Below are 19,102 nucleotides of genomic sequence, written 5' to 3' on the forward strand. Positions count from 1 at the left end.
CAGCCTGGACAGAAATGGATGGGATTGTTTTTCCTCAAAAAGACAATTTACTACCCAGCTGTTATTACTGAAATCTTAAATAATATAGTAAATGTATTATCATTATCCTGTCTACGCTGTTCAGAGACAGTATAGACTTGCTTCGTATCTGGTAAAGTTATCAACTATGTTGGTTTTGGTGATATCCAAGTTACTCCTACCCAGATGCAAGGCTTTGCATTTTCCAGTGCAAAGAAGCTACATTTCTCAGCACATCCAAATAATCTGTCTTGTTGAAGTAGCATACCCTGATTACTGTCATTAATCAAGGATGCTCTCATTATTTTATATCTTTTTGCTACTTCCAGTATAATTGGTGGGCCTGAGGAGCCAGGAGTTGTACTGATAGCTGGCGTGGGTGATATGATTCAAGCTCACAAGAGGCGAACGTTCGGCAATCTGATGGAGGTTCCATAATTTATATTCTCGCCTGTGGAATGATATAATGTTTCTGATAATCCAGTAATAATCGTATTTATTAACTTAACCAATATTTCAGATTCATTAACTGGCCTCCTAGAGTTAGTATGCAGAAATCCAAGAATTTTCTAGTTAGATATTAGGTTAGCTTTTTCATTCTCGGCACAACTTTTCAGTAGTATCCCAACAACTTCTCACAGTACATGGCCTTACAGCTATTCAGTTCTCTTTTGAGTGATTTCCAAGTTAGTATCTCTTGTAGGACAACGGGGCAGCCCGACAAGAGATGGCCTAACAATCGGGGCAGTATTGTTAAGCGGTAGTAAGTTCAAGAAGACAAAATTACCAATCTCCACGGCCCTATGAAATCAATCTCGTGGAAAATTTGTGACATATACTGACCGTTGGTGTTTCCATTATTTGGCCACTACGTGTAGTAAAAGATAGAAGTAAGGCGTTTTGTTATAAATATGTATGCGTTAAAAAGCACTTTGCTCTTCAGCCGAAGATCTCTTTGAAAGCGAATGACAGCGTAATGTCCCAGCGGATTTTGTAATACAAATTTCATGTTTGCTCGCAATTCAGTGGCCAATATAACTTGGCTTTTAAAACACGAGCCTGCTTTACTCAGTGATGAATGGACGCAGTTATCAGAGATTGAGTAATGGTAAATTTAATAAAGCGGTATATGGATGGGAAAATTCAATTTGAAAGCTAGCTATGTCGTTGTGTGTGTGTGTACGGGTGTCGCGGGACCTTCATTGATTACGTGTCTGTCCCTTACGTAGCTTATTGGGTCTGATATACTGCTGTTTACAAGATGTTCATCTTTCTTATCACGTGCAGTTACTATCAATTCTCTTCATCTTCAAGGGTTTGCAGGTTATACCTAAACGGATTACCAATTCGTAAGTCCAAAGAAAAATTTTGGTCTTACTGTGTGGTTGTTTGCTTCGTGAAAATCGTTAGCTGTTTCCAAAAATTGCATTCATGTAGGAAGAGGTGGATCGATTGTTCAACTGGCTTACAAAATGCATTTTTTGTGGTTGAAAACTAAGTTACTGCATCGAGATGTTTAAAAAATCGCACGAAGTTACCACTGAATGGTTTCCTTAATGGAACCTGCTATGAAAATATCTAATTTCGCTTTTGCGTATCTAAATACGTCTTTTAAGTGTCAAACTTAATATAGTGTTGAGATGGAGAAAGGTGTTACTTACCCCAAAACTGGATCTGCCACTGCCTAAGGCTTCGATGTTTTTACCAGCGGTAAGTGACGCACTACGTTTATGTTTGCTCCTTCTCTGGCTGGCATCTGAATTGTTTTGATCAGTCGATTTTCTCCGTTGTCTCCTCTTAAAGCTGTCTGTGCGTGGTAAAGCGGAAAAAGCCCCGTGGATGTTTTTACTAGTAAGACGTGGCAGTTTCTGGAATATGTGGGCGGGGGGGGGGGAAGAAACATAAATTAAGTGAATTATTGTCGAACTCAACTTCGCATATTTGTGCTGACGTTTCAGCTATCGAAACATAAAAATGAATTATAAAATTGCAGAAATTAAATCATAAAAAGTCAACTCAGTTGAAATAATATTTATATTTAAAATAATTAATATATAAAGAGATGGATAATCATGAATAACCGTAGCAATGAAAAATAGATTCCAGTGCGAACGTGATAATGACGTCCACGTGTAAAAGATTGATTGTTTAAAGGTAATGCATAAGTGTCTTGTAAGTTAACCTTTTTGATGGGCTGAAATTACGTATATAATCGAAGGTCCTATTTTTTCTGGTATCACTTTAAACTTTACATTTTTAGGATGAGGAATTGATGCTAGTTCATTGATATAAATATCAAACAGTAAGGGGCCCAAGGAGGATCCTCGAGGAACACCACTTTTAAATGAAATTTCTAGTCCGTTGAAAGCATTGTGTGGTTGGTTATAAAATAGTAAAATCAGTTTAATAGAGGTGGTTGTAACTCTATTAACTTGTTGTACCTCTGTTAACCCTGTAACTTGATTTTAAATGGGGTATGATGTATCGAATGAAAATCATCAGTATGTATAATGATGTCAACGTGGCCACCTCTGTCAAGTTCCAAACATTGTTCCAAATCGGGTGGCTACAATTTTGAGTTCGTATGGAGTGTTGTATAGAATATGTTCGAAACACCAGTGCATAGTGTCTGTATATTTTCTGGATGAAAAACTGTGGACGGAAAATCAGGTCAATGGGTATATCGATTCTTTAATTTCAGCATGATATACATACAATTAGTCCCGTCACAGCATGGTTGTGTCAGGGGTTGTAATCTCTAGTTCTAGTAATCTTTCACGTTCAGTTGTTTATTGCCTTCAGGAATGCGAAAACGAAAGTGGTATTAAGGTCTTTCTCTTTGATCATGTTTATGTCAGATTGAAGACATTAATTTTATGAGATTGTGATAATGGGACAGTGGCCTATCGTGACTTTGCTTCTCCAAAAAACGTTTGTGTAGGGTAATCAACTCACTGTAAATTGAAGTTAATTATGATTATTTTCAAAGAGATAACAGATTATAAAAATAACATTGATATAATCTGATATCTCAAAGTTATTTTATTTTGCAGACTATTTAAAGAATTATAGAATATTTTAATTATAGATATTTAATTTAAATATCCTATAATTCTATACGTACTGAAATTAAATCCGCTGGAAAAAGAGGGTCAAAAGGAAAGAGAAGTAGATAAAGTTCAGTAAATCGATGACGGCTGTGTCTATTGGATGGTTATAAAGTCCTTTCCCACTTTTTAAAAATAACTCGAAAATTTATGTCGTATTGAGCTCTCGCGATAGCACAGTTGATGCCGTCCTCCCCTCACCGGGTGGAAAAGACATGAGGAAATTTTTATGGGCCTTTTTCACAACGTGGCTTGAGTTAATTGGTCTCAGGGGAGGGCAGCATGGTTTTTTATCCAGGAAACAAGCAAATCGACCACAGAATACACGCAATTTACGGACACAAATACTGATGCCTCGTTGCCTTAGTTGCTTTGGCGGTTTAACATACATTACATTAGCGCATAGCAGTCCCAGGACGGTTTTCATATGTGGAAAATTTTTGAGGTCGCCTTCAAAAGGGCTTTTTGCATTGCAAATCGGTATACGTGGAATATTTTTAAACAATGCAAAAATTAGTGTGAAATTTGACCACCAGGGAATAAGCGACTTATTCACTCCAATTAACAAATTAGCGTTTGTGTTCGTTATAAAAAGGAATGAGTGTTAGATCAGACAATTAGTGTTTGCTCATCATGTCTTATTGTCGTCATCAAGATAAAAAGCTGCTGCTCTCACTTGAGTAACCAAGTCCTCGCAAGTTCGTTTAAAATGTTGCCTAAAGATAAGGAGCCTTTCATCAAACTTTATTTCAACACACTGGCGATAGTTTTAATTCGCTCTTAGAGAGTATCAAAGACAGAAAACGTCTTTAAGATTTCGTGATGGACTTTTCTCACAACGTGGTTGAGTTGGTCATTCTCAGGAGTGCGTTGCATAGTTTTTTCCTTCCCAGGAACTCTGGTTTTTCGTCCCACAAAAATGCAAATCAACCACAGAGCACACGCATATATGGTGCAAATGGTCTAAGTCGCTAATGCTCCTAAAGCCCTACAACAACAACGTTAAGGTTTTGCTGTTCAAAAATAATCGCATTAAGTATTGTAAGGCATTTCGAAGAAGCGTTGCCTAGTTCAAAAGCCTAGAATTGATGAGGTACAACAAGAAGCTCATCAAATTAGTAGTCTTGGCGCATTATGGCCACAGCTGCCAATGCGCCATAAAAAACCAAAAACCAAACCAAACCAAACCATCAAATTAGTTGAAGTTATCCAGTGCTCTATAAGTTTCGTGTGACTTGTATTCCCTGCAGCATGGTACGTAAAGCCTTAAAGCTAGGCCTCCACCTTTTCCATATGAAGTCAAACATCTGCATCGATTTGAACCACAAAACTAGTAAAGCCATTGTGATTTCGCTCATTGGATGACTGACAAAGGCAGGATCCAAAATGGTTTCTGTAACATCCCATCTTGATGAATTTGCGGTAGGTACAAATTATCTTATCGAATTGTGTGCTAGAGAAAATCCTCATGTGCACGTTGAGGAATTATTCTGCCCTTAAAGGTTGCGGTATTATGTGGATTTACAAGACGCCATTATTGGTTCCTTTTTCTTTGAAGCCATTAACATTGGAGGAATTTTGAGATATGCATAATTAATGGCGCCCAATATCTTAACCTGTCGCAGACCAAATGTATCCCAGAGCTAAGTGAACATGGTACAAGGAGGCATAATTTTTTATACAGGACGGTGTTAACGCCCCATATTGAAATTAATATCAAATAGCTTCTACGAAAAAAAAAAAAACCTTCACGGAAGAGCGAATTATCAGCAGCCATTTTCCACATTTCTCGCCTAATTCTAGTAGACTTGTGGCATATTTTAAGGATAATCCGTCTGGATTATCCTTCAAAATTTTGAAGAATATTCCCATCGAAAATTTTGAAGACTCCTGTGGAGAACTGAATGCCCTGTCTTGACTGCACATTAGAAAATAATGGTGTTGACACGTGGAAATTTAAAAAAATTATCTTTCTATTATTTTTCTAAATTTATGACTGTTCGTTCCTCCCTGATGGCCAAATATCAAACTTTTTTTTTTTGTATTGTTAAAAATCATTACGCATGTATTAATTACAATGTATAGTTTTTGAGTTATCGATTTTTACAAGCGAGAAAGGATTTTGCAACCACTTATTTCCATTATGCAATGATTGGTCACATGACACATTCAATTTGTTACATTTAGTGCAGTCCCCTGCGATTAGTGGAACTGTTTTAATTCTTCCGAGTATTTTGATTAATGCAAATGACATACAAAGTATTACTCCAATAAATTAATGTACTCTATGCCCGCGAGCTAAATATATTTCCGGTCACTTAAATGAAGTTTATTATGAAACTGCCTACTCACGCGAATAGATTATTTTCATTCCATTTATCAGTCATGAAAAGTAATCTTTTGCATCATGTCAGTGGAGCCATATCCTTAAAAATATATTTTTTTGTTTAATATCTCTAATATCATTCGTCTCTCATCTATTTTCATCCCATCTTCATCGCAAGTAATTTATTGCGCTGTTGTTATTTCACAATCAACAGATAGATTAAATCGCAGTTTCCACATACTCTGGAGGATTATTAATTAATACGAGAGAGACTCTTAAATAACTTTGATGGAGTGGAGACTCTGTTCTCATAAATATTGACGCTTTAAGAGCTTCTTGGTACTTCATAAATATTTAAAACCCCACCACATCTCGTATGCTAAATGAAATGGCGAGTGATGGTTTTAAATATTTGAAAGTTTCATAAATTGAAATACAGTTTCATTACCGAACACCGTGGGCAGAGCATTAAACTGTTTGAAATTGCAAATAAATACTTTTGAAATTTTTCATAAGTGTACTGGTTTATTCTTAGCTTTTAGGAACATCATCAGCGACCTAGATCATGTTGCGTCATTGTGTATTATGTATATAAAAGGGTGGGTTAAAGAGCCGATTTGCATGCTGTGCGGGATGAAAAAAAACTCCTACAGCCCCCATTGAAGAGGTGTTTAGAAATTCCCCTAGTCTTAGACGGGAATCGAGGATATGAGTTTCTATTAATTTTAATTTTGTAAAGAATATGATATGCTTTTGTAATGGAGTCTTTTTGGAATCTTTGGAGTCTTAATGGAGTCTTATTATGTGGTTATTAGATGTATGATGACTAGGCCATGGAGTTGAAAGCTTTTTTTTTACTCTGTCTCACTTTCTAAATTAATTTTTAGAAGTTTAATTGAATTTTGACACTTACATTTCCTTCGAGAAGTGACAGTAGTTGGGTTTGTCTGGCGCTGGCACTGAGTTGGTCTGTCCATTTGAAGGGCGCTCCATGACCTACGGTGGGATACTTCTGCTTGGAGAGAAATTTGACATTAGATTACATTAGACATTGTATATTTGATTACTTATCAGTTAATCAAGAATAATATGGTTAACTGAGTATTTTATAAGCATCGTAGAGGATGAATTCTGGTTTCAGATGTCAGCTCATGACATATGGAAACGAAGCTTAAACCACCGTATGGACTCTCGGCACCCGCTCAATCATTATTGGTGACCTAAATGCTGTATATCAGTATCCAAACATAGGAATGCAAAAGAATTTTACCTTTTACGGTGATGCTTGAATTACTCCTGACCTAATTGCCTGTTCCTCTGAATAGACTGCTTCAACAACTGGACGCAATTCATTACAAGTACCGTAGCTTCCACCCCTCTAGCTCTGTGAAGAGATTGTATCAAGTCCCCAGCCTATCTCATTTGAAATTTATACACAGCCGGATCCTGTTCAAATAATCTCATGCCCTTAAGAAATTAGAAACGAAAATACTACTGAAAGGATTCTCTGCAAGATTAATTGAGCAAAATGTGATATTAAACTGACTGGCGTCCATTGTTCACACAAAAACAGAGAGCGTTTCTAAAATTTAAAAGAACTTATCATTCGAAGATCAAATTGCTCACAAAAGAAAGGTCTCCCTCCATTAAATCAAAACCGCAATTATACCTGAACGAAGCAGACCGGACGAGTTTAATTAAGATGAAAATATTCTAAGGGATTGAACTTGTAAAACTGTGGATAATGATTGGGGCCAAAACCAAGGTAATGGTGAAATTATCAAAATGAATGCCCAGACAATAACATAGGACCAACAGTAAATAGCATTACAATTAAAAGTAAATACTTTATTAGTGTCACGAATAGTTTGCTCAATAACGCGACCATCCATCCAGATAATTTTTCCACCTTCATATTAAAGATAGCAAGTCCATATATTTCACGTGTGGAACTTTCTCTTTTTTTTTTTCTATTTTAAAATCTGAAGGTGCGCCGTCTAGTTGGAAAAATTTCTATTTGAAAGTGGTACTCAAATACAAGAATCCCAAATCTAAGGATTTCCAGACAATTTCTTATGGGATGCCTATTTCTTGAATGTTTTGAGGTGTCACTGCAATAAGGAAACCATTATTTTTCACATAGGTCTTCTTATGTACGCAACGCGGTAGCGAAAAGACCAACGATACTGGGTTTCGCACCCGGAAATCAGTTCATAAAAGATCCATAGATTCAATGTTTTGAACATTAAGGTAGAATTTCATTCCTTATTCATAGCTACTGTAGGATAGCGATTGTATAACCGTTTGTTACCTTTACTGAGTGGTGATTGCTTTAATCAATCACCACTTAGTAAAATCTGGAATGCATCCGATTTCTCAGCCAGAAATATCGTCTAAGATGCTAATGCGGCACCTTAAAACCAACAACAAAACACTTCTTCCCAATAAAATTGAGTAAATGGTATTTTGTTAACGTGTGGCACGGCGTTTATAATCTCTACCCTTCAACGCCGTATAGAAAAAAACAGATTTGAATGCTTTCTTGACTGAAGGAATTCTTTGGGCCTTTTTTTTCACAATGCATCGGTAAGGAAGGGGAGATCCATTAAAAAAAACCCGACTAACTTGAAATCGTGCGAGGATTGCTTGGTAGAAACCAGTATTTTTAATTCTTGCAGAACAAGCAAACCGACCATAAAATACAATAAATTTTCAGACACGATTTACTTGACGCCTCATGGCTTTAGGGGAGTAACATCTTGGATAAAGTCGGTAGCGATGATAGAAGGAAAAAAAAAAGGAAAAAAAGACCATTAAGATGCGAGACTTCAACCGGTTTTTCAATGTTAAAAGCAGCACGCACTGAAGTTCATTGTGAACTTGTTGCTTGCTGTGCATGGTAAGTATGCCATAAACCGTGCAGACCCAACAGTGGTTCAAGGGATGTGGGTAGGAGATGCTGATATGTCTCTAAACAATGTAAGCAGGCACTCTCATATTATATAAACACTAATTGACACAATTTGATCATAATACAGTCGTAGTCGTTGACCTTGGACAAATCAACCTTATGTATCGTAGAACAGCTTGATTGATTTGATTTGATTTTGATTTGGTAGTTGTTGGCGCATCGGCTTCTGTGGCCATATTGCACCTCCCAAGGTTTTTGCAGTACTTTGATCCAAGCCCGAGGCGGGAATCGAACCCGCGACCTTTGGGTTGCTGGGCAGGTACTTTACCCACTCGGCTAGCCCGGTCGGCCCGTAGAACAGCACATTCTGTCATTACCTCAATAAACACCTATTAAAAAGATCTTTTGTTTTTTTAAGTTAGTTATTTGTTAATAAAGTCACAATTCCGAGTTATATAAAATTGTTTCTTGTAGGTTTTTCAAAGTACGCGTATTTGTTCCTTTTTAGTTTAGACAGCGGTTTAAAGCGGTTTATATAATCTTTAAAATTGTATCGAACAAACTACGCAGAATCAATGTGTCAGTGATTGATTGGCAGATAAGTAAATTCATAATCACCGTTTAAACTGCAGTTTAAAAAAAAGTAGAGTAGCAATCTAAAATAAAAGTAAATTCGTAATCTGCCCTGGTTAACATTTGTTTTTAATAAGTTTTTAGCTTCTTAAAATGGCCTCAGCATGATATCGCTTTGAAGTAATCTAAAATTACTGTCGTGTCTACTGGCTATTATTTGGAAAGGTGTCGGTTCAAAAGAATTTGTTGATCTTTTCACTGGTGGATGTCTCAGGCGAAGATTATGTCTCGTGGAGCTTCCTCCACTACCAGAGTTTATTTCCCCAACATGTAAATCGACTTATGAACATAACTCACATTAATCTGTACCGAACTCACTCTGTTTTTTCATGTAATAATAATAATTTTCCATGATCCGAACAGAGACTTCACGGGGCAGTCTGAAAATAGCGTTCCTCCGTAATTTCTTTACTTTTAAGAAATAGCCTCCTCCCGTTTTCATCACAACACGTGCACCCACATGTGCTTTTTTCTCAGTACTCTTAACAGTCAACAAAACATTGCAAGGTGACACGCGCATCTATCTCCACGAGCTGTCCCTCCACCACATCAAATGCAAACAGTCATTTCGTTGAAATGTGCTGAAGGATACCGAGTAGAACCTTCTTGGCGCATAACAGGAAATTCGATATCTTTTGTATTGGCGAGGGAGGCGGGAACTCTTCTGTGTGACAGATGATATGTAATAACTGTTTTGTGTTATCCCAAACCTCACACTTGAAAGACGATGCAAAGTATTCAGTGTTTGAGATGTTTTAATGCATCGTAACATGAAGACCGAAAAGCTCAGAAGGCCCACACAACTCTTCTCAATCGTTTTTTCTCTTTGAAAGGTGATAGCATAAAAGTAAAACGAATATCAAATCCAATAAGATAACTCTTGAAACATTTGGTTTTTAAGAAACATTTGCACCGACTTTAAATTTTGTTTTTTACCTCTTTTTAAATTAAAAGAATTGATGAACTGCTCATAGTATTTGTTTTTAGTGACAAAAGTAGCTAAGATTTCTTACTCATGAATATTCTCCAACGTGGAGGCCTAAGTTTAATGTTACTGAAACGCAGCACTCGAGTTGTGTGGGATTCATTCTTAAACTGAAATGTTACTTTGACTTGAACCTTCCATTTAGTGAGTTCGATTTAGAATTTATGCCGAGGTTACTAAGGCTGTGAAGCTGTTGTGTTTGTAAATTGGATGTGGTCGGTTTTGCATAAACCTGTCATTTTAAGAATACTGCAGAACCTCTTCGAGATTCAAACACGGTGATCACCTACCCCAGTACAGCCACAGCCACAATTATGGGCATCTTGTATTCCCACAGAAAACCTTACAGTTATAGGATTGTTTCGTGATATCCTATCCATCACTGTTTTCATAGCTCCGCTCCTGACAACCCCCCCCCCCCAACAGATATAATGCTGGGGTTTAAAAATCTTTACCGCAAATCACAGAATTAAGAATAAAATTGGCAAATGGACCTGCAAGCACTTACCATCATGGTTAACAAACTGCATATACCACCTGAGAATAACAATTCTAAATCCAATTGAAATGCTCATTCGAGATGTTCCAATTCATGCTTGAACCTCAAAAAGGACTACAGCCTTCTCGGGGTTAAACCACGGGGGCCAAGTCTTTATTTTCCACTCTTAATAATCATGATCATTTTTCGCAAAAAAATTTCCAAAGATGAACAGACTAACTAACAAACAAACAAACAGCCGCCACCACAGTAAAAAGACAGTTTTACGATTACTACTCTCAAAACAATCCTTGTCCTTAAGAATTCAATATTTATTTATTTAATGACTAAATCTAAATATCTGCAAAATTCCTCATCCAACTCGAAGTAAAATTATTTCTAAAGGACATGCTGATCCCGAACACTGTCCTTCTACACTACATGATAGCCTATGAGATTTTATCGCTTGCAAAGCAGAGTTGAAATAAGCAGCTTAGATATGTCATATCTAAATCGCCCACGCGAGCTGTTTATTTAAGACTGTCTTTACAGGTGAACATCCGAAATCATTCGCCTATTCAACTCGTTGCAGGCATTGCTAACTCCTTACGTCACCTCAACTATACCTCTTGTTATCTTCCAGTTAGTAGACGTAAGCATTAATCTACTATTCAAACCGAGAAGTCTTTCCAAATCGATTATACACTGCTCGCCAAAATTAACAGAACAATTTTTTTCATGAATAGTTTATTGCGAAAAGGTTCGCCGAAGGCGAATATTTGATGTAATAGGCATCCTGGCATGTAAATTCCAAGTATCCAATAGAAATCGATCTATGATCTTACAGAGCCGCACATTATGCAAATTATTCATGCTTATAAAAACATGGGTTGCGACCACATCACTTCCTTCCCGTTTTTTGGCTTGCTTAGTGGGCAATCCACATCTCCAGTTCTCAGGATGGCAAGTTATCGTTGTTTAGATGATTCTTTGAGATGGCGGGCCGTTGGACGACTTGAAGCCGGGCAGTCTCAGGCGGAGGTGGAAGGTTGGCTTATGTGTTACGCGGTGTCGTCTCAGTACCAGAAGTCAGAAACCATTACAAGCAGAACTGGCCAAGTTCGCCCGAAGGCTACATTAACCATTTGGCTCTAACAGCAAGATGGAACTCTACGATGTATTTTCATCAACTGTCTCTTGAGGTTGCTGCGGCCACAGGTGAAAACATTTCCAACCGGACTGTGTTAAGAAGGCTCAGTTCAAGTGGGCTCTACGCAAGGAAACCAGTGGTTTGTATCCTATTAACCCCAAACCATCGCAGAGCTCGTCGTAACTGGTGCCATGAACATGTGACTTGGAACCCTGACAAATGGGGTATTCTCTTCTCTGATAAGTCCTGTTTTAGGCTACAAATAGATTCTAGACATTATTTCATCTGGAGATAATGTCTAGAATCCAACATCACAGAAAGGTGGGGACGGTGTTCTCGTGTGGGACGAAATAATGATTAACTGCTGTACCGTTCTTCATATTTTTGATAGGGGTTCCGTAAGTGAGCAGAAGTACCGAGAACAAATCCTCGAACCCTATGTAGGACTATTTAGGGGTGCATAGGCCCAAATTTTCTTTTCATGCGCGACAACGTCACTGCACATAGAGGTCAAGTTGTGAAGGAATATCTTGAAACTGAAGATATCGAGCGGCTGCTGTGGCCAGTACGATCACCAGACTTAAATCCGATCGAACATAAATCCTCGACCTAAAAAGTTCGTTTACAGTAGTCCAGGATCAGGACAATGCAATGGTGATCATGTTTTTCGACAAACAGGGTGTGATTCGCAAAGAATTTGTACCTGAGGGGGAGAGAAAGTCAATGCTGCATTCTACGTACAGGTATTCAAACACTATTGAAGCGCATTTCCCTGGTGAGGCCACAATTTCGAGAGCAAGGTTTCTGTTGCACGACAATGCGCTCACCCATTCCGCACTTGTGAGACATTTCTGACCAAACGTAGCATTGTACAGATTACCATCTGCCCGACTCTCCCGATCTAGCAACGACGGACTTTTCTCCTTCCCAAGGTGAAAACTGCCCTCAAAGGAAAGAGATTTCAAGACGTTGAGGATATTAAAAAAAAAAAAAACATAACCGCCGAACTGAACTCAATTGTTTTGACGCATTCGTTGATTCTTTTCAGAAAATTTTAGAACGTAATAAATGTATTCAATCAGATGGTTACTTCGAAAAAAATAAAACCATTTTTCATTATGTCCACTTTGTGTTCTTTTTATTACACCAGTCTGGAAAGTTTATTATCACATCTCATATTTTCACACATTTCCCGTTGCATAAAAACATGCGATTGCATAACCAGCAACAATTATGTAGGTTCATATTTCTTATTAATTTTATTTTAAATTTATTTGTGTTCCTTTAATTGCCGTTATTTTCATATGGATTTCCTACTGTTAACTTGCAAAAGACCAACACTTGAGGGCGCACGTGGCCCGCCAGTTTGACATATTTGGTATACTCGGGATGACGTGCACTACCCTCCAAAAAGTATGCGGACACACGTTGATTCCACATAACGTTCTTACTGCACAATTCAGTAACGTGTTGGCTCCCCATTGGCCACTGTGACACATTCCACCATCCTAGGGGGTTGGCTTTCACCGACGAACGAGACTGCATCTGCCGTAGTTCCCATTCCTATTGTAAAACGGTAACCAGTTGAGCTAGCGATGTGGTCATTTTGTCCTGTCTCTTGCGCGAGGTTCTGTTTCACCCCATAGGTGTTCCACATGCAAGTCGGTACAATGCGCTGGCCATTCCAACTTTTGTACATTCCTGTCCATAAACCATTCACAAACAGCACTAGGGGTATGGCATGGGGCGTTATTTCGTTGTAATCTATCCACCAGGAATCAAGTTCATATGGACTTAGTATTTACCTCTTCACCTGTGGAAATGAGCGAGTTCCCCTCATCCTCTTCTGTTTCCATCATATGCAAATCACTTTTGATGTTCTAACTACAGCCGCTTTCAAACGAACACAAAACTCTGCCCAGGCACAACTTCAGAAAGACTGATTGGTCCGTCATGAACTCTGCATTTGTCTCTTGATATTCACTGGCTTGACTTGGAACGTGGTGTGAATGCCTTTACAAATTTATTCGTAATGTACTTTCCATCTTCACAGCTCTATCGAAATCAACATCAGGCAGCATTTGCTCTTTGTGGTGTAAATGGGACATCATCCATAAAACCAGAAGACTTGCAAAATAAAATAAAAAGCCTCAGGGGAGTATCGTTCATTCTTCTTCCGTATATTGCGGAAAGAAGTTAAATCATGAATCCTTGCAGCTTATAGAATCAATTAAAGGTAATATTGCAGCAAGGATATCAGATCCTTCTGAAATTTTATGAAACAAAAAAAGGCAGAACGGATCACACCTCTTGTGAATAAGGGTTCCATTGTCCAAACATTTACTGACCACTTCTCTGCAATTCGGTCAAATGCCTTTCAGTCCTCTTTAATTGGTTCTCAAAACTGGGAAGTATTCAATTCACTTTAAGCAAGTAAACATTAAACCTGTCTTTAAGAAACGTGCTTCTGACTACGTAAACAACCATAGATTAATTTCTCTGCAAAGCAGTACAGCAAAAATATTCCGTACAGTTGTCGTCCAATAAGCATCTTTTTAATTACTTCAGACCATTCCTTCAGACAACCAGCAGCAGCTTGGTTCCTGTCTCACTAAATGTGCTTTCAGCAACCTAATATTGATTTGTTTGTTTGTTTCGGTGGCCGTGAGTAATCGACAGCAAGTCGACTCCATCTACACCAACATCCCAAAAAGCCTTTGATAAAGAACCGCAATCTGGAAACTAGAGCGCTGTGGAATACAAGATCCTGTTTTATCATAGTTCCGAAGTTAGCTTTCTCTACGGGTGCATAAAGTGATCACCACCCACTTACACTCTGATCCATTCATACCTCGGACGTTCTCTCCTTTGATCCCTGCTAGTTGACGTTTTTAGCCGTGATATGACAAACTTTATTAGCAGTTTTCGAGAAACATTCAGAATAATGACATTTCATGTTACCTTTCAAATTCTGATATCTTGACGCACTGATATCCCTTAACGGGCCCTCAGAGTTGCCAACTTCCAGCGTCGACTTCCATGTTCCTAAAGTAGTGCAAGTATCATTTGGGAAATATGCCAATTCTCTAAGTATTTTCCGTATAGGCTGTGGCCATGTATTCGTATTACCTTATTGCTTTTATTTTAATTATTTATTTATTTTTCTTAAATTAATTTTTTCTTTCGTGATCTTCCTTTACATTGGTATACAGTGGTGGTCGACTTTGGAAGGTGTAAGCTGTCAGCCATTGCACGAATCGACAAGAGAACAATGGGACATTCGTCAATAATAACACCCCTCTCAAAATCTAACTTGCGTGACTCACGGCTTCCTTTTCTACCGTCCGAGTCATTTGTTTATCTGGGAAGGTCCAATGCATTATGAAAACAATATACAATAACCTCCAAAAATATCAGTGTCCGGATATTTTTGGAGGTTATTGTATATTGTTTGGCGGCACGAGAGATTTCCCTCAGTTCCGCGATAGTTACTGACGCACACAATACTGTAAAGGCCAAATTGTGTGTGTAGTGCTGGTTATGTTGTTCATCTGGCTGCTTAGCCCTCATGGTAGTACAGTGGTTATAATTACCGTCCTCCCCACACTGGGCGGAAGGGGTTTGAGTTCGAATTCCATCGTTGACGCGAGGAATTTTATGGGTGATTTTCACAGTTAGTCTGTCTCAAGCGAGGGTAGCGTGGTTTTTCATCCAGCGAACAGCAGCTCGACCATAGAACACGCGCAATTTACAGATATATTATATACAGTGTAATATGGCCTGAATTGCTGATGGGTCTAGAACCCTACAACAACTAACCAATCCTGGCCACTTAGCCTAGGGGCCCGTAGAACACCACCGATCTTTAGTTATCGTCCATCGGCACTTGTGAGCCGGGCCAGATAAGTAGGGAGAGGTTATCTTCAGAGTCGTCTGAGCTTTCTGAGTAGAACCCCCCCCCCCTCCAAAGAAAATTGGAAGGCTGTATATACAGTCATTTCTTCCTGGTATGCCGCTGCTACTGCCATTACCGCAGTCGCCAAATAACACGGTCAGATCGCATGCGGTCTCCTCTGCGAGCCATCCGTTTTACATGCCTAGTCTACGGTTTTCACTTGATGGATGCTGGACATGATATAGGACAGTAAGTCTTGCTGGAAGAAAAAGGTAAATTACTGCCAGGATCGGAAGGTAGTAGTAATGGCAAATAATGTAAGAAAGCAAGTTTATATAGCATCAGTCAAAAAAAAAAAAAAAAAACAGTTCACTCATCCGTACCCTCCAAGAATTTGTCTAGTTCTCCCTTCAATTTATTCAACCCATCGACTTCCACAACAACAGATGGAAGCTGTTCCAACAATGAACTACTCGCTGGCTGAAAGCAAACTTCCATATACAGTATCTATCTATTGTGCAACCATCCTTCCTCAACTTGAATTTATGTTACCTTATGTGTAGTCTCAGCAAGTGGAAGAATGTCATTAACATTCAGCTTACTCAATCCATTCAAGGCATTAAACACCTCAAACAGATCTCTCCCGCAGGTGCCTGGTCTCGAGACGCTGCAATTTGCAAAACTGAAGCCTTTCTAGGTAAGAGCACCCTTTTGTTTTCTTCACCAATCTGGTTGCACCTGTCTGCACTCGTTCCAGCAGATGTCTGATCATACGCAAAAATCGGCACGCAGCATTTTGGAATCATCAAAAAAGCAGGAACCAGTTGCTATCAGCTGTCTTTGTTTTTAATGAGCTGGAAACACACCCTCTTTAGATCTTCATCGCTTCAATAGAGGATGAAAAAAATTAAATTTAACTTGGAGAAGGACATTGATCTGAAGATTTCGCTACTCAGGTAATTCATCGGCCAGAGTAGCATTAAATACAGCGACTAAAAAAAAAATCCTGAAACAACCATTCTCTGCACAGTAAATCACAATCATACCAAACAGAATACATAATCACAAAACCAGTTTAAGAAACCACCCATGGAATTCATGAGTGACCGAAAACAAGTTTTAGATTTATTTTGTTGAGGATTACAATAAATACACACACAGATCATATGGAAACACCCATTCAGTTAGTGTGTTTTTAAAACGTTAATGTAAATGCTGGTTTAATATGATATTGATTCATTGTACACAGAATTGACAAAGTACGTTCATAATTTTAGCTCTATTAAGTTTCTTGCCTTCGAATTGTAAGTAGCGTTGAAAAATCAATTCAGACCTGCAGATATCTCTCCCTTTCTCCCTCTGAAGTATAAATTTTTACGTACCTCAATTTATGTAGCAATCTGCAATGCTATTTTTAGGAAATACCAATCTGAAACCGTTTTGTGTTCTCTTTTTTTGCTGAAAAAGAGACAGCCTTATTATAATTGTCATTGTGCATCTCTTAATGCTAACAACAATTCTTAATGCTAACAACAATCCTATTTTGCAGAACGTTCTTGACACTGAACTCCATGGAAATACACTTCATGGCCCACTTTATTAGGACCATAGAGGTTTGGGCTGTATATGTAAATCGAAGAGGTCACATGGTGTGTATGTGTGTGGGTGGGGAGAGTAAGTGCTGTGAAGTCGGTTGACCAAAATCAGTGACATCGAAATGGCGAAGGACCGAGTCTCACGGACTTCCAAAGAGGTATGATTATCGGTGCGCATTTATCACGTGTTACACTGCCGAACTTGTGGAGCATTTAAAGGCTAGTGTCTATGGAACCTTTAACTAGATTCGAATTTAATTATTTCACTACGGGAGTAAGAGACCTTAACGGAAGCCGCCGAACTTGCATATACCAACCGAAAAATACAGCTACATTGGTGCTGAACGATGGACGCAGGACGGCTGAAAGTAAGTCACATGCGCCGATCAGTCCCGATAGAACAGTGCATATATGGATGAAACGAAAGCACTGGATGCAATTTTGTGTACCCGACAGTATGGCTGTCGAAAGAGGTGCTTGCTTTTGTGGCATATCCTTTTCACTGATTCCGATGGAAGGTACCATGAACACCAGAGGAAATCCGAATATCGCTACGAATCAGATACTCCCGGCAATGTTGCGTATTTGCCGCTATGGACAAGTCTTCCTTCAAGATGATCCTAGCCTGATTCTCGAATCTCAATCCCATTGAGCCTATATGGAAAGGTTTTCGTGAGCACAGTTCTCAGCATACGTCACTCCAGGAACTGGAGACTTTTTTTTGTTACACGAATGGTTCAAAATTTCTCGTATCGCTTTTCAACACCTTGTTGGCTCCATATCGAATCGTGTTGGTACAATTATTCAGACCAGCTGCCGCCCAACTCTCATTTCACGGTTCTAATAAACTGCCCAGGAAGAGTATAAGAAGATTCAAACACATACGAAGGCCAGCCATAAACACTGCATGATGACAAAGTGGAACTTGTATTCGGAATGACTTCAGCATGGTCCCTAATGTCTTATTGTGCGAATTACGTAACCGGTTGCTACATTCACGAATAGGGGGTAGGTGCACTATGCTACAAAGCAACATGGTAAGAAAAGTTCGCATCCATCTACGTACAACGCAACACGGTGCACTTAGCATTTCCATAATTAGATGCATGAATGGTCCAAGTTAAAGTTACTATTTAATATGTTTGAACAATGAGTATTATTTAAAATTTTTGTGTATTTAAAATATTGTCTAATCCAGTACCGTTGAAGTCCGATTTATAGATTAGTCAGTGTGCCGATTTTAACCCGGGCTGTTTATTACTGTTCTTTGACTTCTGTAATTTCAAAAGAAAAACATACTCCTAAATTTTTTATTATACTTTACTGACTAGCCAGAGGGGTGGATTTTTAAATTTGAAGGATCGAAATAATGCTCTTAGAAACACTAATTTGAGACTGTTTCCTAAATAGTAAATAGTTCCCTATTTACTGCAACGCTTTGTAACAGAACCATGGCCATAAGTTGTACAAGGCTTTCCAAAAATTATGGGACGTGCACAATTGTCTAAGCCTAACTTTAGTTCTGTTAGACTACTTCAGGTACGAATCTCGAAGTACTATAAGTCCTTTGCTAGCGTAATTTGCTTTCTTTTTTTAAATACATCTTCGATCGTTCCTGCTTTTAATTAAGATCACCAGGCTCATCTCTCTTTTACAAAAGCAGCTGCTCGTGGTGTCTCGCGAGTAAAATTATTTCCAAATAAAAATACTGCTGCCAAATGTCGCTTGATTTATTATATCATTATCTTGTTTTGCCAACTCCTCCAGGTTTGTGTGTTTACGACACTCCGAGGATTTGCATCTGCGCAAAGAAATCCTTGGAAATCACACGACAGCAATATCGCGGGTGAAGAAATATGGAAAATAAGTTGATTTTAATTAAAGCCGGAAGGTTTGCGTATTCTGTTTGTAAACCGCATCGGGTGTTCTTCCACTTTTCTTTGCACCACATGCGTGGTCATTAAAATCTTATTAAGGAAATGCTAACACTTTTCTTTGTTCTTC

At 38.5% G+C, this 19,102-nt stretch overlaps 1 protein-coding gene across 4 annotated transcripts in view; it reads right to left on the minus strand.

Annotated features, from left to right (window-relative positions):
- The window catches only part of LOC150090856 (uncharacterized), a 187,472-nt gene that overhangs the window by 14,931 nt on the left and 153,439 nt on the right, over window positions 1-19,102 (minus strand). For 3 of the 4 annotated variants that reach the window (XM_090373141.1, XM_090373134.1, XM_090373120.1), the window contains 2 exons: window positions 6,365-6,466; window positions 1,680-1,886 (listed from right to left, as the gene is read on the minus strand). In XM_090373141.1, coding sequence (XP_090229267.1) covers window positions 1,680-1,886; window positions 6,365-6,466 — 309 coding nt within the window. The remainder of the gene's footprint in view (window positions 1-1,679; window positions 1,887-6,364; window positions 6,467-19,102) is intronic. The other variant, XM_090373128.1, reaches the window with a different exon arrangement.

Source organism: Mastigoproctus giganteus, chromosome 1 (assembly GCF_048544385.1).
Source record: "Mastigoproctus giganteus isolate SK-2022 chromosome 1, ASM4854438v1, whole genome shotgun sequence".
Taxonomy (NCBI): Eukaryota; Metazoa; Arthropoda; class Arachnida; order Uropygi; family Thelyphonidae; genus Mastigoproctus; species Mastigoproctus giganteus.